This window comes from Sus scrofa, chromosome 1, assembly GCF_000003025.6.
Source record: "Sus scrofa isolate TJ Tabasco breed Duroc chromosome 1, Sscrofa11.1, whole genome shotgun sequence".
NCBI lineage: Eukaryota > Metazoa > Chordata > Mammalia > Artiodactyla > Suidae > Sus > Sus scrofa.
In genome coordinates this window covers 117,930,968-117,952,235 of record NC_010443.5, presented here as the reverse complement: position 1 = coordinate 117,952,235, position 21,268 = coordinate 117,930,968, and the positions used below count along the sequence as shown (strand labels likewise).

Here is a 21,268-nt window from a genome sequence, read left to right as displayed (position 1 = left end):
ATGACGCCACTACCTCGTTTACAGACAAGCCATTTACCTATTTCTTTAAAAACAAAACAAATCAAAACCAACTTAGGTCTAACCACAGGGGTGATTAAGGTGCCACATCACTCTTTAATCTGAGGGTAAATGTATAAATAGATTTTCTCCACTTAATTTACAAAACCCATTCATTACATGTGTGAAAGTACATGCACGGGCAAGAGTGTTTTCCAAGCATCAGGACTTAATACAGAAACACAACAAAAAGCCCATTTTAACACTGGTGTCATAGAACAAGATTCCCAGTACAAAGTGAGATTTCCACACTGCAGTGATTTCAATGCATTGTATGTCACGAGAGGTAGCTGATGGAGATAGGGAAGGACTTGACTGGCCACAGGCCAACAGAAACTAGGCAAATTAATACTTTCTAACATATCCAGGCGTCTGCTTAAAAAAGTCCTTGGCAAGGGGGATCCGTCTTGTGACTTCTCTGTTGGATTTCCACTGAAGTAAGAAGTCACTGTCCAGTGATATCAAGAAATTCTGTCCCTGGGGCATAAATAAATGCCCAACTCCTATAGTTCATGGCAGTATGAGAGCCTGACAGGGCTGGAATCGATCCAACCCATTTTAACTAGCAAGAAACTACCTAGTAATACCTTGTTTGTATTTCTTGGAGGAGGGACCCAAGAAACACTTATTTCATTCCACACAATAATTCACCACAATCAGAGGGAGCACGGCAAGGGCAACACCATCTCCCAGCTGCTGATTACATCAAAGGCTTGCAGCACAAATTCAATTTTATGATGTTAATCTCAGCCTGCCACTCAGAAATTTTCTCTGAGGGATATGATTTTTCTCTGGATTTCATTTTAAGAATGATTTTCTTCGTCCACAATCAATAAAGATATGTTTTCATCAAAAGAGTCTATCTTGGTAGAATTCAATTGGCTATTTCAATCCCTTTTGGTGACACAATATTAATTAAAATAGTTTATGTTGCACTTCAACTGGAAAAAGAGGCAGTGAAAATAGCAGCTACTCAGAACACATGTTCTATACACATCAACATGGAGGGCAGAAAATAATTTTCTCTTTCTCCAGGCAACACACATTAGCTATTCAAGAGAGCTGCTCTGACTTAGTTTATCTCTGTGATCTTGCTGAAAGAAAAAAAATGAAGAAGCAGCAGCAGCAACTCTTCTGTCCGTATATTTTGTTCAACATGGAATCAAAATGCATGTAAAGAAGATATTTCAAATACTCGCCTCCCAGTGCCTCAGGAAGCAAAAATGAGTGTCTGTACCTGTGTGGCATAATGGGCTATAAGGAATCACAGTCACAGTGTCTCAACTAAAAAAAAAAAAAATATATATATATATATATATATATAATATATATGTATAAATATATGTAAAATGCCATTAAAAATTCTTTTTTATTTTCAACCTCTAAATTACTGCAATTGAATACATTGTATTTCTCAATAGGAAACATAGAATTAGCAGTTTTTCCCGTTTAAGAGGAGAAAATTATGAAATATATGACAGAAAATAAATTCCATTTTAACAGTGATTTTTAGAGTGGCACTTAATTTACTTAACAAATATGAAGTACCTACTGTGTGCCTGACTCTGGAGGCTGAGAGAATCTGAACTTGAGGCTGGGAATCTGAATTTTAAATGGCTCTCCAAAGACATGCTTACTTGTATTTGATGCTAAGGAACTTAAATCAATCTCATCATCCCCCATGCATAGCATAGTGAAAGAAATATTCAAGTTAATTTATAAAATTGAAGCAATATTCACTAAATGAACGCCAAAGAAGAACAATTCTTCAAAAAGTTTTAGGGCTTGGTCTGTAGGGCTTAGTGAGATTGTTAACACCTGGCCGGCCTGATCTGGGCCTTCCACAACAAACAGGCCAGGTCTGGCCCATAACCTACTGTTTTTCTCTCCAATGACTGAAAAGTAGTTAAATTCCTTTTCTATCTACTGCTGGTCTAAATGACTCATAGAAAGTAATCTTCCATGTTCCGTAGGACTTAACAACAAAATTGCCTGAGGTCTTTCCAGATGGAGAAAAGACCAAAAGAAGAAAACTCTATGTGTTCAATTGTAGACCCTAATGCATATACACTGTTTGCAAAAAGGGATAATTCAAGAATGATCAAGTTAGAATTTGACGCAAAGTCTTTCAAATTTGAAAGAATTTTAAGAGCTAGCAAGACCAAAGAAAAATCTCGGAAGGGTACAATCATCGAACAAATTCCTCCCAAAATATTCAGTTTGTATTTTGGTACTCCAAAATAATTAATACATTTTCCAGATCCCCTCCCATCAAAATTTTTTTCTAAGCCTCACTTCAGTTGCTCAGACTGAAAACAAGGACCAGGGCAGGAAAGCAGGGTTTAAAATGGTCTGAGATTCTATCATGTAAACACAGGAATGCTAATCTTTGTCCAGCAAAGATCTCTCAATGTGGTAGAACTCCTTTTCCAGAGCCTGGTCTTACAACATAGGCTAAAAATACAACCTTAGTTGAAGGAAAGCTTCTAGTGGTTAAGGAATAAGGGTTATGGTGGTGAAAGTATAAATAACTTCATACTTCCTTCTAATCAAGGAGAATAGGTACAGCATTTCTTGGTCCGCTTGGCTTTCAATGCTACGTGTGAAAAAGCTAAATCCCATCTAATCTCAAGACTGGATTCCTGTTGTATTTTCTCTCATCAAGAAACTGAGATGGGTGGAAGGGACCACTCTGGTTGCTTGTCACCTGTGCATCAGACAGCCTCTTGTTTTATAGGCAACTAAGTCTTCCAACAAAGTTGTGAGGTAGACTCTCTTATAGGAGAGACATGAAGATTAAATAAGGACCTAATAGTGTAAATAATATAAACTTTTATTTTATATTTGAGGAAACTAAAGTTCAGAGAAGCAAAATAATTTACCAACATCCTGTAGCCAGGAAAGGAAGGGACAGCATAGGGACCATGATGTGCACTTTTCCTCCTCTCTCAATCTATGATACCGTCACAGGAATTTTTCCTTTGTCCTAGAATGCTCTTCCTCAGCATTTCTTCCTGGCAAACTCCCTTAAAAAAGGAACCTTCAAAACCAGAGTTAAATTTTAACTCCTTTGAGCCTCTCCTGGTTGATACACAGCACTCTTCTACTCCAGGCACTCGCTTTTCTACCTTTACCGGAACGCTCATCACTCTGTTCTAATTCTGCCTGTGTCTTTTACCTGAATTCTACTATGAATGCTTGGAGGGTAGGAAACTGTTCCTTCTTCCTTTGCATTCTGCTGGCAGGTAGTTTTACATGTAACAAGAAGTCAAAAAATATTGAGGGGGAAGGCAAAAATGAATGTATTCATTATGAAAGAATGACGTGTGGCTTCAAGAGTTGCCTCTTTTCTCCTTTCCCCTCCCTCAAAAGTCAGCTTTTAAATGATCTTCTTGAGTGTGTCTCTGAGGTCTGCACAAGGAACAAAAGGCAGATGTAGAAAAAAATATCATTGGCTATCAATATACATTCTGATTCCTACTAAAACAGCCTAAAATCTTATTAATTTCCTGGGCCCTAACCACTCACTGCTGACTCAGAGGAAGCACACGGTCAATTTACCAAAAGGTTGACTGGTTCAGTTAATTACAACTCCCTCATCCTGTAATTGTTTACTTCTTAAACATTCATGTATAGGACTTTAACTTTTCCAGGTAAAATTTTACCTTTAGAAGTAAAAAAGAAAGGAGGTCAGTGTTGGAGGAAAAAAAATTCTTATGGTTTACTATGAAATTGTAGACATTAATATATATTTTTTTAATGGCCACACCCATGGCATGTAGAAGTTCCCAGGCCAAGGATCACATTCCAGCATCAACTTCAACCTAACCCCCAGCTGCAGTAGCACTGGATCCTTAACCCTCTGTATCACAGCAGGAACTCTGACACTGCTATTTTACATAATGTTCATCACTTAATTTGAACTTCATAATAACCCTAGTATTATTATTATTATCCTTATTCTAAAGAGTAGGAAAATGAGCTTGGAGAATATAAGCAGTTTGCCCAAGATAAGAGCTAGAAAAACAAGACAGACCTGAGTCTCCAAACTCACACCCTTAATCACTGCACTACACTGCATAGGTAGGGTAGGGGCAGTGACCAGTATGTTAGGAAGCCAGCTGGGAATGAGAGCATAGAAGAGATATTGCTCTAGAGCCCTGATACCTAGCTCTAGAAATGAGGAGTTGCCGTTTACAGGAGAATGCAGTAGGACCTGAATATCCTTTAAGACTAAACAAAATTTTCTTTTTTTGCAGACAAAAATGACACACATAAGTTAAAGGACTTGCTGGTACCCTAGAGTTAATTTGAGGACTTGCCAGAACTTCAGAGATGGTCTGATATGAGAATATAAACATTCTTTTAGTCTTTATCCCCACCTCATCTCCCTGCCTCCAACTCAGTCTAGAGTAGAATTTAATCTAAACATGTTACACTTGGGGAAAAAATAATCATACATTCAGGAGTCCAGATAAATGTCTTTTATAATGCACTTATAATTATTAATGAGATACTACATATTGTAACACTATCAAATAACAGAAAGAATGTGAATTTATATATTCGATTACGTGTAAGCCACAAATATATATATGTATGCAGCAATCCTGAAACTTTGTAATTCCTAATACGGAATTTTAAGGTTCTATGGAGCTATTTGGTAATTTAAATACATTTCTATTCCAGCTGGCTTCTATAAACAAAAACCTCAGATTTCAAAAGCGTTCACTTAATTGGGTAGAGACCATTTATGTAAGATTTCACACATAGGCAGAGAATGAACAGTTGATACTTTATTGATAAAATAATTATAATTTAAAAACATATTCCCCAAAAGAAGTGAAGATATTGTAACTCAACAGTCCTAATTTTGCTGTTTAAAAAAATAATAATAATCACTTTACTAGACCATTTCCTGGACAAAGTTTCCCTTTCTCCTCCTTTATAGAAAAAGACTGTGCATTCTTTATAGAAAACACTATTGGTTTATTTTGATTACTAAAAGAACTAAAGGAGGGCTAAGGAACAAAAGTCACAAGATCAAGTTAAACCGCAGGTACTTGCATGACAAAAGAGGTTGCTTTCTACCCCCCAGGTTTTTAAGTGGGGAAAATTAAGGAGGGTGGAGAGTAATCACCTAGTGTGGTGGGTGGGGGGAGGGAGCGGGGGACGGGAGGGGTAAGAAGAGGGATGAAAGAAGCAAACAGGTTTCTAAATCCTTTCATTAAGTAAAAATATTCCCAACAGGTGACCCAGTCTCCACAGGTGACCTTGAACTCTTTTAGCATTAGAACTGGAAGACGGGGAAGACAAAGTTAACGTTGGTGTACAGCAATGTTCTGTTTGCATCTTAACCGAGTAGAAAAACGAACACAAAAATGTTCTAATCAGTGAGGAAGGTGGAATAAGGAAGTACCCGGCCGCAAGGTAGCTATTACTATTACTTCACCATTTCCAGATTTTCGTCAGTGCAGACATCACCCCCTTTATCTTCCTATTCTTGTCCAACTTTACTAAGTAACAAAAGTCTTATTGCTGGCTCAGCCGCAGGTGCACAAACAGATTTTTTTTTTTTTTTACCAGATTCCTTGCCTGAGGCAGGTCCCAAGCTGTCACACCCCAGCCAGCCAGCGTCCACTGGATCATTTTCCCAGCTACTGGACTCAGTGAATTCAACAAACTCCAGTCCCATATAAGTCCGATTTCCAAGTCCCAAGAAACTCTCTCCTTAGTGAATGGCGGGTCTCTAAATCCGAAAGATTTCCTTCCAGGACCACAGATAGGTATACTAAGCCCCTCGCCAACCCCAGCCACACTCAAAAGGACCAATTTCACAGCTGGCGTGTCTTCGGCCACTATTGATGTGACATCTACAAAAGAGTAGAAGAGGGAAGTTTCCACGTGCAAGAACTTGGAGCAAAAGAAGAGGTTATAGCAACTACCACGCTCACCTTTCTTCCTCCTCTCTCAGTATCCAAACCCTCGGCTTGAGGGCGGGAAGCAAGAGCCAGGGGCAGTCAGAGAAAGACCCACCTCTTGGGCGAGGGAGTTCAAGCCGAGCCCAAGGGGCGTCAGCCCTACCCCAGGCAGAGTGCTGGGAAGCTGCAGGTGCCCCGCAGCCGGGCAGCGTGACAGCAGAACTGCGTGGCTGCCCTTCAGGGTTGCCGGCCACGCCCCGGGCACGCCCCCACGAGACGCCGCTCCCTCCTCCGCCCCACCCCAGCCCCAGTTCCCGCTCCCTCCGGCTGCAGCTGCCCTGCCGTCCTACTCCTCCTCCTTCTCTCACCGGTGGCAGCAGCCGGAACAGGCCGGTCCGCGGGCCTCGAGGTGTCCTCTCCTTCCACGGCTGGAGAGAGCTCAGATTGAGGTGAGGAGAATCAAGGTAGGCCGGATGATATGGACTCTGGCCGGGGCAATGACAGGGAGTGGGAGCCCCAGGACCCTTTACAAGGGAAGTGGAAAGTGCCAATCCAGGGATCTAGAATGGGTAGAAAACTCACCCTGAAACCAGTATCCTCACCTGCTCGGAGTGGACCAAGTACGACAACTGCCTGGGTAGTGTAGGAAAATGGGAAGGACAATTTGCTTTGTTTAGGTTTCTCCGTTATTTTATTTTATCCTCCAAACCCTGTGGGCAACTGGGTCCTGGATTCTAGCACTCCTGGAAGCAGGTGGGAGAGCTTTTTAACCACTCCCTTTTCACTGATACCTACCTGGCTTCCCAAATACTAAGAATATTTGGCCAGGCGGAAGTCAGAGCACAAGTTCTAGGTCTCTCAGGTCCACTCCCAAATGCCTCACTTCCTCTGTCATAACACTTGTTGCAATTTATTGCAGTTACCTGTTGCATTGGCTTCCCCTCCTTGACTGTAAAGTGGGTGAACGCAGGGAAACCAAGCATGTGGTAGATACATAATAAATATGGTTGACCAGCATCTAACAGTCACCGTTAAGGTGACCCCAGGCCCCAGTACTTTAATGAACTTCCCTCATCTATCCTTAACTTCTGAGTCTGCAGAATTTTATTTCAAAGTTAACATTGCTATTCCCAAGTTTTCATCCTATCTCTTAAGGAGAGACTTCTCTTTCAGTCTTAATAAAGATGCAGGTATGGAAAAAAAAACCCTTGGCTTGATTCCTCCTGTCTGAGCTCTGCCACAACTAGCCCAGGATGTTAAAGGCCCTCAACCATTCAGGGTCACAGATTGGAGCCCACTTTTATGGCCCATGAAAGTGCAGAGGGGAGTTAGAAAAAACCTTTTAAGTTGAAAAAAGTGTTCATAATATATAATATTAATCTACTGGTCTTTATTGCCAGTGCAGTCGTTGACAATGTTGAACTTTCGCAGCCCTATAATCTTGGGAAACAGTAGTAGGAGTTAGAGAAATCTTCCCATTCTTTCATTTTCTGGAAATGGGAACTGGTTTATTACAAGGAATCATCCTTCCCCAAATAAATAAGACTTACTGGTAAGACCTACTTTATTTATCTATGACACAGACCTGTCAAATTCCCATTTTTTGCATCATAAATGATTAACTGAACTGTTTGTGCTCACTAACCAATCTGAACAAAATACCTGCTACCTTGACTTGACCAAACTTCAATTAAGCTTCTCTGCCTCCCTGGCCCTGAACTTTGACCAGCCTTCAGCCAGAGCCAGCATACAACTCCTCCTTAACAGCCCCCTGAAGGTAGGCTAACCTCAAGGTGCAACTTTCTGTTCTCTAAGATCATGCCACTCTAGCTCATCCCAATTCCCCAGGTCCTGTTCTTTCAGTATTACTTATTTTTTACTAGAAAAGACCTTTTCCACCTAGCCTTCCAAAGGCTTGCAAATCTAAGGATCAAAGCTTTTTTTTCCCTCTGGCATTAGTCCCTATCCCCTAGTAGCAATAGTCCTGCATAAAATTCTTTTGAATAAAATCTCTTTACCTTATTTTTATTTGACCTTGTAAAATATAATTTTTAATACAGGCATACCTCAGAAATTTTGTGGGCTCAGTAACAGACCACTGCAGTAAAGCGAGTCACACATTTTCCAGCTTCCCAGTGAGTATAAAATTTATGTTTACATCATACTATAGTATATTGTGTTCACTAATAGCATTATGTCTAAAAAAAAACACAATGTACATACCCTCATTACAAAAATAATGCTCTTAGAAAAAATGACACCAATAAATTTGCTTGATGGCAGAGTTGCCACAAACCTTCAATTCAAAAAAAACACAGTATTTGGGAAATGCAGTACAATGAAACAAGGTGTGCTTATATTGTTTCTGAGGCAAGCACCCCCAAAAGTAAAAGTGCCCTGTCTCATATTTCTGGCTATAAATTGGAAAAGTTAGGTTACATAGAGCAAGATCTTTTTTGGCTCCAAAACTGTAAATTCAGAAGCTAAATTTCCAAGAAAATCAAGTAACACTTTATAGAACTCAGTGGGAAAAGCAAGCTGGCAACTGAGCACCAAAGTGGGCATTGGAAGTGGTTTGTTTGGCTAGCCTGGTATCGTTGTTGCTATTATTTTTTAAATTGAATTTGAATGTCACAGTCCTCACCAGTCTCTATAGTGCTCACTATTTGTATTACCTGTTTGGTCATTGAAGACATTTAAATTTGTGTCCCTAGAATGCTTTTGTGCTCTCAGAAAAGTGCCTTGAATTACAAATATATCTCCTCCTTTTCTCCACTGCCTCAATAGATATAGCCAGGCAGTGATGTCTGTTAATCTCTATACTATAGGATTCAGGTATTTTGGATGAAAGGACAAATATTTCATTTAGAGTTGAAATGTGTTTCTTTGGTGATAAGATTTCAGCCAGTGCAACTGTCTCCCTTTATAAGCACTGAAAGATGTTTACCAGATAAAATAAATGTCCCTGAAGGGTGTGTGGTAATTTTACTTCATATCAGAATAGATTCTCTGACACATTATAATACATAAAAAAGAATAGAAATAATGCATAAGGAAATTAGTTTGCCCAGTTCTATGAAATAATAATAACTTGTGAGAGTTCGAATACATGTTCAAAGCTTCTGTAATACTCTTTCCTTTGGTGGAGCCTGATTTCCTTCCTCTTGAGTGTGGCTATACTTAGTGATTGGCTTCTTACAAATAGAATGGGAGAGGAATGATGGAGAATAACTAGCAAATGTTCATCATAAAATGACATTGTAACTTCCACCTTGTTTTCCCTCTCTCAGAGAAAGCCAGCAAACATGTCATTAGGACACTGAAGGAATTTTATAGAGAGGTCTGTGTGGTTAGGAACTGAGGTCTCCTGCCAAGAGCCATCAAGAAAGAGGCTGAGGCCCCTCATGAGGATGCCTTCTTAGACATGGATCCTCGAGTCCCAGCTGCCATCTTGACTATCACCTCATGAAAACCCCTGCACCCGACCCACAGAGTTCAGCCAGCTCTGAATACCTGACCCATAGATACTCTGCAGTAATATTTGTTGTCTTCAGGCCACTGAGTCTTGTGGTGATTTGTTACACAGCTATAGGAAATTAATACAGAATTTATTCAAGAACCTTCCCTGATATTGAACTGCTAATGATGATAATACTAATAATATCAAACATTTTTAGAGTTTTCTGCATTATCATGGTTTATATATCTTCCAAACCCCTTTGATAACCTGAACTATGTGGGTATTCATTTTTCTTCTTCACTAGCTAGTATTTTCCCCTATGTCCTGTGTCTGGAGAACTCTCACCCTCCTCATGAGGCAGAGCCTATATCTTCATGGAGAAACTGTAAAGCAGCACCTTTGCTTACCTCTTGGTACTCCATTAAACCCAGGAAATGGACACCTGTTCTCAGTTGTGCCAATCAAATTCATAGCCCCAAACTAAATACAGTCTGGTGTGGGAGATGGCAGAACCACAGCTACATCTGATTCCCTGAGCCAGCAGTGCAGTGTTTCCAGCAGCTACATCCATTGCACAGCAGCAAAGATATCAGCATCTGTGCCCGGTGCTGGTGGCAGTGATGCCTCTGTGGTACCAGTGCCATAGTATGACTTTGGATTTTGTCACATCCAAACTTAGTTTTCCATTTCCTGAGAAAGATCCAGTGTCCCTTTATTAAAATCCTTTGTTGCTTTCTCTTGAACACGATTAAAAATTCTGACTGATACAGGCAAATACTGTCTCCATTTTACCAATGAGAACATTGAGGACCAATGTTTTTAAATGATGTGTCACTAGATCCAAGGAGCAAGTGATAGAATTGGAATACATTGATTAGCATAGATTGGGCTAAGCAAACAGAAATATAAGTTTAGCATTTAAAAGATAAAGGGCTTATATACTTAAAAAGAATCAAATTAATTATGTTTTTCTTTAAATCATATGAAATGCTGTTTCTCTCCCTGGCCCCACATATTAAGCGCCAACATTATGGCACTGAGCCCTTTTATTGCTTCAGAAATGGGCTGCGCTCTTCCAGACTTTCTCAATATTATACAAATATTTCTTTCTGCAAATGCAAATTCTCTGTCCATCCCTGTTCCCCACACATTTTAATCAATTTGCCTTTTCTTACTTCAAAACCCAGATTTAGTTGTGATTTCTCTTTTCAGCCTCTTCTGAGTCCTCAGGAAGAGTTAATTATTCTCACCCACTCCCAAGAAGTGGTCTGTTTCTACCCATGAGAAAATGCTCATTAAGCTTATTTATCTGTGTGAACAACACCAACATATCCCAACAAAAGAAACAGAAAGACTCCAAACTCTGCCTAACTCATGGACAAAGTCTTGAAAAAACAAAAGTCTTAGAACAAAGTCTGCTTATTGAATGGGCACTCTAGTGCTTTAATGCCATCAGCTGTAAGAAGGGTGACAGCTAAGTATATAATCCCATGCAAGACAAAGGGGACATTTTCACAAAATAAAATTGAGTGGTTCCAGAAAAGACTTTCAGAAAATGACATTTGGAAGTTTCTCGAGTAAAGTGAGTACCCATCTGACTATGAAGGTCATTATTTAACAAGTCCAACGCTTACAGTAAGTGTCCACTTGTAAAGAATCTTTTATAATTTGATAAAAAACGAAGTATTGTCAGAATTATGTAGAAACCTCCAATATGAAGAAGAGTAAAGCATGTTAATTTGAAAAGAGAAAAGGAAGAAACAGACAATTCAGGGAATAGAATATAACTTAAAATATTCTCTGGGAAAGGAGAGCTGAATGCATTAAACAAATCTGATACACTGTATTTGTAAAAAGAAAGAATTAAAAATGTCATTCAAAGAATACTAAAAATATATACTTTAATAGGTTGAATAAAAAAGTTAAGGTAATCTTTCTGAAAGTAAATAGAAATAAGGAGATTGAAAATGCGAAAGGAAATCAGAAGGTCTCTTGGGATAGAACATGATGTAAGATAGTATTAGAAAAAGAATGTATATGTATGTGTGATTACTTTCAAATTGTATATCTGATTGATGACTTGTATCCATAGTATAAAATAAACTCTCCAAACTCAGTAACAACTAAAATAACAACTAAAATAAAAATTCAAAATATTTGGCCAGTTAATCCTCCCCAAAAGAAATTACAGATGGAAAATGAACATATGAAATATATTCAACATTAATTAGTTATTAGAGAAATGAAAGGCCTCTGTGGCATATCAGTAAACCCTTGTAAGAATAACTAAAATTTTAAAAAGAAACTGACATTGCCAGATGCTGGTTAAGATAAAGAGAATCGAAAATTCTCATACAATGCAGAATTAGAAAATGGTACACTTTGGAAAATAGTTAAGCAGTTTTTTACAAAGTTAAAATATACTTACTTTATGATATACCAATCCTACTTTTTGGCGTTTACACAAGACAAAAACTTTTGCTTATGCAAAATTTGGTGAGCAAATGCTTATTACAGTTTTATTCATAAGGAGAAACAACTTAAATGCCCTTCAGCTGGTGAATATACAAATTCTGGTATATCCGTATATTAGAATACTCCTCAGTAACAAAAAGAAATTAAATACTGATGCTCACAAAAATGTGAATGAATCTCAAATGCATCATGCTAAATGAAACATATCAGACATCATGGGAATGGCAAGTCAAGAGAGACGGAAAATATATTAGTGGTTGCCAGGGGCATAGGATACATTTTTAGGATAATGGAACTGTTCTATGTATTGAATGTGTTGGTGATTATGTGACTGTTTTGCATGTTTGCCATTATTTACAGAACTGTACTCCAAAAAGTGTTAATTTTACTGTATGTGAGTTCAAAAAAGGAACTAGAATCTTTCATTTAACCATATAGAACTAAATAGACTAGGTCTGTTTATCCCCAGTGTAATAACAACTGATCCACAGAATGCAAACACATCAGTGCCTGGGTAGGTAAGTCAAGGATAATTTTTTTTTTTTTTTTTTTGGTTTTTAGGGTCGCCCCCTTGGCATATGGAGGTTCCCAAGCCAGGGGTTGAATCAGAGCTGTAGCCCATGGCCTACACCACAGCCACAGCAACACTGGATCTTTAACCCCCTGAGCGAAGCCAGGAATCGAACCTGCATCCTCATGGGTGCTAGTCAGATTCGTTGCCACTGAGCCACAATGGGTGCTCCCAAGGATAATTTTAAGGAATGTCATAACAAGATGATATTTCACAATAGAAAAAAAAAATAGGGCCAGGTGCCTCATTTGTGCAATCTTTACAATATTTACTTGAAAGTATTTGCATTTTTTGTGCTTCAGCAGATAATCTCAACATCTTCTCTACAGCAAAGCCTTCCTTTTCTCAGAAACTAAAATTATGTGAAGTTCAAGGGCCAGATATTTTTATTTTTTGACTTTTGGACCTGTCCCTATTTAAGTGACTATAAATCACACAATTTTCAGAAAGATAATCATTTTATCAGTGAGGTAAAGTCCTCTGTAACCTGTAAGCAATATGCAAATGCTAGATGTAAGAATTATTACAATAATTCTTTCCCTGCAAAGGAACCTCTTTCCTGTGCCCCCCCTCCTTTTTTTCTCTCTCATTCTAGCTTCCTAATAGATTACCATGTGACACACCATCCTTCTGATGACTAATGCTAGAATGCAGACATAATGCCTAGAGGAAGGTACCTTGTTCCTCAGGGCAGGGTCTGTCCATTTTGTTTGTAAGACTGTAAGATCACAGTGTATATGAATTTTCACTGACAAGGGACTCTCCTACCACTGAGACCACAAAAACTGGTTGATCTCAGGAGGCTTGTTAGGGATCCTTGCTCAAAGCAGTTCCCAAACTTGAAGTTTTCATAGGTCAGTAAAATTTCAGTGAAAATGGGAACAAATACGGGGTTACCAGTTTTTATTTTGCCAAGTAATATCCTTAAAACTAAAACAATTTAAAAATCTTTATCAAAGCAAAAATAAAAATGTACCAAGTTATATTATTATGAAGTTACTCAATACCAAGGATAATAAGCAGATTCTAAAATCTTCCAGAGGGGAAAAATAAAGGTCACCTGCAAAGGAAGAAAAATAATTGTCTTAGACCTTTTTTGCAGCTACACAGTATGGCAAAAAGCAATGTATCAAAGTCTCCAAATTTTTTGAAGAAATAATTTTCAAATTTGAATTCTATATCGAGCCATGTTATCAAACCATTATAAGACGTTTTTGTATATGTAAGAACAGGATGGTAAACCTTCTAATCACATTTTTTAGGAAGCTGTGAAGAATACCTTCAAGAAAACAAAGACATTAGCCAAGAAAGAGGAAAGCATGATACCTAGAAGCAAAAGGAACAGAGAAGTCAACATGAAAAGAAGTGAAGGGAAAATCAGCATGAGAGACACACTCAAAGCCCAGAAAGAGCCAATCCATACTGGGAATGGGGAAAAAAAGGCATAGGGGAGTGCCTCTAGAGGAGAAAAAAAAGTGGAATAAATGGATTACTTGATATGGATGAGCATTTTAAAAATGACTGACAGATGTTTATTTGTTGGGTCTGCTTGAACTGTAGTGGATAAAAAAAGGACAAACAAATTGAGCAAACATAAAACAATATAAGTAACTGAAATTAACATTATTTGAAATAAAACAAAAAATAGCATTTGCAGTAACAGCTAATATTTATGTTCAAAAGAAAAATTGTAACTAAAATTCCCTTTACTTAAAATTTGCTAGAAGATTGTAATGGACATTTATTCGTCTTTGGTCATCCTAGGCCCTTGACACACTCTTTCTATTTAGGAGGAATTGCCCATTCTACCAATTTCTACCTTCCCAAGAAAAAAGACAAAACTTTCCTTCTTTCTTAGCTTACCTTGTAGCCAGGGAGCAGGTATATGACCTAAGCTCACCAATCAGATGCACCCATAGGAACATAGATTGGCATAGATGTGACAGAGTAGATGCCTTGCAGAACTCAGCTACCTAGGTGGCAAGAGACCTCCACTTCTGGATGCAGTGGTGGTAGTGGCTCTAGCGATGCAGCAATGAGAATTCTGCTGCCTGTGCCCAGTAGCCACAGTATTCACATTTTCACAGAACAGTTCTAGACTGTTAGTTGTTGTCCTTGGCAGTGCCCACAATATTCCTCAATACATTAATTTTCCATGAAATTTCAAGAGTGGACGTCTGTCATTTAAAACAAAACCCAAATGGATAACAAGAATTCAGCATTTACTGTTGATATTTCACATGCATTTTTTACTAGGTTAAAATCCCCTAAACCAAGATGGTATAATATGAGAACTATGATAATACCTGACAATGGCAAAGACTTGTAGAATCTTAAAAATTGTCCTTCTGATCAGCCACTGAGGAGGGGAATCCAGAACTTATAATTGTCTATGCTAGTCAGCTAAAGCCCTAACTGTAAAAACACAGAATTTTTAACATTGTTAAGTGCAACATGTAACTAAGAGAATGGAAGTGTGTGTGTGTGTGTGTGTGTGTGTGTGGGTGTGTGTGTGCGCACGCACGCGCGTGCATGCACCTGCTTTCTGAACTGGCAGTGAGATTGAAGATTCTTGGGTGACTTTTAAAGAAGTTATAAGCCTGTGACACAAGGAACTTAAAAAAAAAATGATGGCAGATTCTTGATTATAGCAGTGCCACTGAGCAACCCTATAACTTAATATTTTAGGTGAAAAGTAACATTTAGACAGGTTATTTTTCCAGCACTGGATTTCAAGGTCAAATATATTTCTTCTCGTTGTTTTGGAAGTGCCTACATTGAAAACAAAATGAGAAAAGACACGTAAATGTATTTTTTATGATGGAATTCTGGATCTTAAAAAAGTAGATGTTGAAGCAATTTGAAGTTGTTACTACATCAGTGACAAAACCTAGTTATTTTCCATGCTGTAAACGCTCCATACAGAAACAGAATAATTACCTGGGACAGTGTTATAAAAGGAATGACCCAGATGCACTTTGGATTTTGCAGTCTCCTTGTGAATTCTGCTCAGCTGTCTATGTAAAGGATTACAACATTGTGTACTTAATCATCAGCAGATGTAAGCTTCCAGAAGAAAAACTGTCCCATAGATTTTAGCACACTCTGACATGAAGGGAAGGTTAATTCCCAGAACTTAACTGTATTAACATCCCAGATAGGGTCAAGGAATAGAGTGGTCAATGGTTAGTGTCCTAGTACTATATATGTTATTCTGAGAGAATCAATTCACAAACAAGGACTGAATTCCAGTTTATAATAGCGATGACACCTTACATTCGGATAGTACTTCAATAAACTTTCATACAAAATATTTTAACTGATACAATGCAAAGGCAATATAGCAGAAATGAAATGTACAAGTAGCAGAGAAGGGACATGACAGAATTCATTTGCTTTTGACTTTGCATTGCTTTTGGCAATTCTGCATGGCATCATTTTAAGGCGACCCCTTATTGTTATCCTAAGCAGTTGTTTCCTTTGGATTATCTTTTATGTTTTAGTCCTTTTAATTCAACCCAGTTCATTCCGTGGATAATGACTGCTCTCAGCTCTCAACTTTCCATCCTCAGAAATAATACAAATCACTTCCTTTTTGCTCATTCTCTTCCAATGATCCATCCTTGCACACTACCTAGTTCTTCAGTCTACTCTGCTCCCACCCATGCCCTGTTTTGTTCTAAGTTTCTACTCCCATTATTTACATCCCTATTTTGTCATTATAGCCATTTCCCCCCTTTATTACACATTAAAATTGTGATTTTATATCCATTTTCTTATTTGCTTGTTTCCCCCACTGCACTTTTATAAGCTCCATAACAGTAGTCGGCCAGTTAATTTCTTTCATTACTATAGGTGTATTTATCACCAGAGTGTCTAACATACAGAAGTAAGATAAGTGTAACTTTCATTGTAAATGAATAACTAAATTTATGGTAGCAGTTAACCACTTGTAAAGAAAAAATTAAATTTAAATCTTAACTCTTATCTTAAAAAAATACAAATGAATTAAAGATTTTGAAATTAAAAAAGGAAATTAGAAAATTTTCCAAGTTAGATATTAATAAATATTTTAAAACTTTGGTGTATCTTTTCTTAGTCATATTTCTTCCTCCTTCATCTCTTCCATCATTTAATCTCCCCCTCCTTCTACTCCTCTTTTTGGTCTATTTTTAGAATGAAAACATAAAAAAATCATACACATTTCTTATCTTTAAAAAATACAAAGACAATCAAGAAAACGAAAGTCCATTCGTGTTCCCAGGCTGGGGGTCTAATCAGAGCTACAGCTGCTGGCCTGCAATGTGGGATCTGAGGTGTGTCTGTGACCTTCACCACAGCTCACGGCAACGTGGGATCCTGAACCCACTGAGCAAGGCCAGGAGTTGAACACATGTCCTCATGGATACTAGTCAGATTCATTGCTGATGAGCCACATGGGAAATTCTCTTTCTGCTTGTTTTTCATTTGAGAAAAGCATCACATATATAGGCCAGAAGCTGGAATTATCTAGGAAAATACTGACAAATTTTATGTGTATCATTTAAAGTCATCTACACATCAAATCCATTGTAAACAAAAGTCAAAAGACAAATGATGAACTTGAAAAAATACTTTTGAGTCATGTTGCAACCATTACGATCTGTGGTGGGTTAAAGATGGCAACATGTTCATCACCCCTTCACTGAGAGAGTTTATTCCTTATTCTCTTGAATCTGGGTCAGCTCTATGACTGCTTACCTAGAGATAGCAGCAGAAGTAACAGTGTGCCAGCTTAGACCTAGGCCTTAATAAGGCCTGGTGAGTTCTACTTGTGTGGTTCGGGGACTACTGGCTTTCTATGCAAGACGTGTAAGTACTTAGGTGGAGAAGAGTATGTGAGGAAACCACATGCAGAAGCCATGTGGAAAGGAGAGGCCCTGAGACTTGGCATGAAAAGAGAGAGAAGGCCAGCCATCTGACTGTCCCATTCCAGACTCTAAATGAGAGGGATCCCAAGCGAAACTAGCTGGAGAATTATCCAATCAGCCCCAGAACCAGCGGACATAATAAAATGATTGACGTTTAAGGCAGCAGTCAACAACTACAATGGAATTAGGTAGCTGAATCAGTCCATTCAAGCTCCTATAAAAAATACATGATAGTCTGGGTGGCTTATAAACAACTACAATTTCCACAGTTCTGGCGACTGGGAGGTACAAAATCAGATTTGGTGTCAGGTGAGGGCCCATTTCTTTGTCCATAAACCGTGCCTTCTAGCTATCACTTCAGATCGTGGAAAGGATTGGGGAGCTCTGTGGGTCTCTTTTATAAGAGCACTCATCTCACTCATAAGTGTTCCACTCATGTGACCTGATCATCTTACAAATCAATTTGGCATTAGATTTCAACATAGGAGGTTTGAGGGGACACAAACATTTGGTCTAAAGCAGTAGCTAAAAGTGCTACTATAGTGAAAAACCTAAAACGTGGCATTGGCCTTGCTACTGGGATTAGGAGTCAAAGCTGGAAGGACCTCAGGGAGGCTGTAAAAGTTGGTCTGATCATAAACTTAATTGTATTCCCAACCTAGTGTTCAAAAAATGGTATAGATGCTAAATGAATATCTGATTAATAAACAGATGAGGTCTTATAAGCTAGTAAAACAAACACCCCAGTTTAAAAATGGGCAAAGAGTAAATGGGATTTTCACCCAGAACAAAAAAATCCAGTAAGAAAATAAAAACTTGCTTAATCTCAATAATATTCAAAAAAATGCAAATTAAAACAGTACCTTGGCTGGCTATTTATTTTACCTCTCAAACTTGCCAGAATAAAATAGAATGATAGTAGGAAGGCATGCACTCCTGCATTTGCTAGTGGGAGTGGACATCAGTCAAAGTTTTTGGAGTGCAGTTGGCAGTGTGTACTACTAAATGCCTCAAAAACGCATATACCTTTTAACCCAACAATTTAAAGTTTAGACAATTTTCCTGAGAGTATAATTAAGAATTACACATTAGCCATAAAGATGACCTTAGTGCAATATTTTTATTATAATAAAAATTATGATTGTCTGACTCAAGATGAATTAAGTTGTGGTGTAGCAAAAAATTGTATTTATGGCTTGAAAAGATGTTCATAATACATTTCTGAGTAAAAAAAACCAGGTAACATAATGGTGGTATGATTATGATGGCATGATCTCATGTTTATTAAAGCATATTTGATATATAACATAATATGATATACGCATATATAACCTTAAAATTTTTTCATATACATGGAATATATATCCTGATATGTGTTAGACTCCATATTACGCAGGTAGCAGATCATTCAGAGCTTTAGTTCCTAATAGAAATTTGGTTATTTCCTTTTCAACACCATGGAGCTATTGCAAGATTTTATTTTTTTTTTCTTTTAGGGCCATACCTGCGCCATAGGGAAGTTCCCAGGCTAGGAGGCAAATCAGAGCTGCAGCTGCTAGTCTATACCACAACCACAGCAATGTGACCTACACTGCAGTTTGTGGTAATGAAGGATCCTTAATCCTTAACTGAGTGAGGCCAGGGATTGAACGCGCATTCTCATGGATACTAGTCGCGTTCGTTAACAGCAGAGCCACGAAGGGAACTCCAGAAATGGTTTATTAACAGATCTGGCTATTGACAGACTTGTTGAGTGGAAGAAGTTGGAATAGCCTTACCCTTTGGGATCTTGCAGCCGGTTTATTTATTTTGTTTCTCCCTTCAACTTATCCCTCTGGCAGCACACATGTTTCTAACTTTCCCCTTCCTAATTCCGTTTCATTGGAGAGGGCATTGTGATCCAATTTGTCTCATTAACCTGTGCTAGCAAGTGAATAGTTCTTACGTGTTATCCCGTCCTGTTGTGCATTCACATACAACAATTAAGAAATGTTCAGGTTCTATTATTCACTTAAGTATTTAGTGAACATCTATTATATTTTAGGTGCTGGGAGAAAAGTAAAGGACATTCTATAAGATTTTAATACTATCTTATAGACTAAGATATATTGATTCAATGTGATGGTATGCAAATCTAAGAAGAATTTCTCTCCAATTAACCTCTTGTTTATGGTGCTAATTTTTTTTCTCTTTCCCCCTTCCACACTCTCTCTCTTTATTTTTATTATTTATTCCCCAATGTGTCATGGGAAAGACTAGAGGTATTGAGGTATTGCAGTTTTATGCAACCCTTAGTAGTGGGCTAAGGTAATTTTGGTTGGCGTCCCAATTGATCACTCTGATTACTAACTTTATCTCTTCTCTCTAGAGGGAAATATTTGAATTCCTAAGACCTTATCAAGATCTTCTTAATTTTAGGCTATTTTTCCTTTGTTGATTAGTTCTTTCTTCTCTACTCATTTCCACCTAACAAATAAACCTCACTTAAGACCTTAATTTGAGTTTCTCAGGGAGCTAGTACATGGGCAAGAGTTCCAAATGTCAGTGTTTTAACCCAGATTAAGAATCTTATGATGGGAGTTCCTATCATGGAACAGCAGAAACAAATCGGACTAGAACCATGAGGTTGTGGGTTTGATCCCTGGCCTCGCTCAGTGGGTTAAGGATCTGGCATTGCTATGAGCTGTGGTGTAGGTCGAAGACGTGGCTCAGATCCACTGTGCTGTGGCTCTGGCGTAGGCTGGCAGCTGTAGCTCCGATTTGACCCCTAGCCTGGGAACCTCCAAATGCTGTGGATGAGGCCCTAAAAAGCAAAAAAAAAAAAATCTTATGATGAAATTTAGGATACCCTAATAGTGCCAACTAATGAGAAAGATTCACATCAGGAAAGCACTCCAATTGTCTAAACTTCCTAAGACTGCTCCTAGAAACAAATAAAAGTGATACTGGTTAAAAAAAAACAAAAAACAAAAACAAACAAACAAAAAAACTAGTTAAGAAGCCTCTGTATCTTTTGTAGGATAGATATATGGTCAGACCATTCAAAGTGGCTGTTCTCCTGCTCTCTACATCACCTGCTTGACCAGGCCCTACTTCATGCACATGACTATCCAGTCCTCTTAGTTATAATTAGTCCCTGATAACTGAGGAGCTCACCAGACATCAATTTCGCCCTATAAATGGCAGTGTTCTTCTCCCCTGAGTAGTGAAGGCTGCCGTCCCATCTGGCTTGCCCTCTGTTGTACACATGGTATGTCGCCCCAGGATCCTTTGTGTAGACACCATTGGTGTCTCCATCACTGTCTCTGGGTAACTACAAGCCTTGAAGCCCCAACAACAGAACAGTAAAGGACTAGAAGGATCACCAGGCAGTAGTTCTCCAAGGGGACAGTACTGCCTGTTGAGGGCATTATGGTTGTGACAGTGCCTGGATTTGCTCCTGGCATTCAGTACTAGGGCCCCAGAATGCCCACGATGTATCAGTGCTTTGGTAAGCAGCACTGTCAGTTCATTCTTTTGGCAAGGGGAAGGAAACACAGGGTGGAATATTTCCCCCAAGGTCATATGCCCACTCAATGCCAGAGCTAGGGATAGAACTTAGGTTACAGACCTGGGTCCTTGGACTCTTTAATCAATAGAAATTGATGAGGCCAAATGAGAATTTCAGGCAAGATTTTTATTGGGACTTGTGCTGTAGCACCAGGGAATGAAAATAAAAAACAGGTATCTCTGCCCATTCCCCAAGGAGGGCAGGCTGATCCTATAAGTTGGGGATGAGGGGAGGGGTGGGTCGTTGGTGGCTTAGTTGGAACGCTCACCCCTTGATAGTGCTGTGCTCAAGCATCATGAAGAGAGCCCTGCTTTTGCTCCCTGC

At 38.6% G+C, this 21,268-nt stretch overlaps 2 protein-coding genes across 7 annotated transcripts in view; one reads left to right on the top strand and one right to left on the bottom strand.

Annotated features, from left to right (window-relative positions):
* Positions 1-6,214, bottom strand: part of WDR72 (WD repeat domain 72) — a 215,806-nt gene extending 209,592 nt beyond the window's left edge. For 5 of the 6 annotated variants that reach the window (XM_013992975.2, XM_021095122.1, XM_021095096.1 and 2 more), the window contains exon 1: positions 6,012-6,144. The gene's annotated coding sequence lies outside the window, so the exon portion shown is untranslated. Of the gene's footprint in view, positions 1-6,011 lie in introns of all 6 variants that reach the window. The other variant, XM_021095093.1, reaches the window with a different exon arrangement.
* Positions 178-14,640, top strand: LOC100516308. Its single transcript, XM_021084841.1, has 4 exons — positions 178-294; positions 5,996-6,442; positions 8,039-8,113; positions 13,747-14,640. The coding sequence occupies exons 1-4, from the start codon at positions 178-180 to the stop codon at positions 13,930-13,932; spliced, it is 825 nt and encodes a 274-aa protein (XP_020940500.1). The 3' UTR covers positions 13,933-14,640.

Coding starts and splice junctions, on each gene's coding strand:
- LOC100516308 (XM_021084841.1), top strand. CDS start 178: ATGTGTGAAAGTACATGCACGGGCAAGAGTGTTTTCCAAGCATCAGGA. Junction 6,443..8,038: donor TTGAGGTGAGGAGAATCAAG/GTAGGCCGGATG, acceptor TTTTTAATACAG/GCATACCTCAGAAATTTTGT. Junction 8,114..13,746: donor ACACATTTTCCAGCTTCCCA/GTGAGTATAAAA, acceptor CACATTTTTTAG/GAAGCTGTGAAGAATACCTT.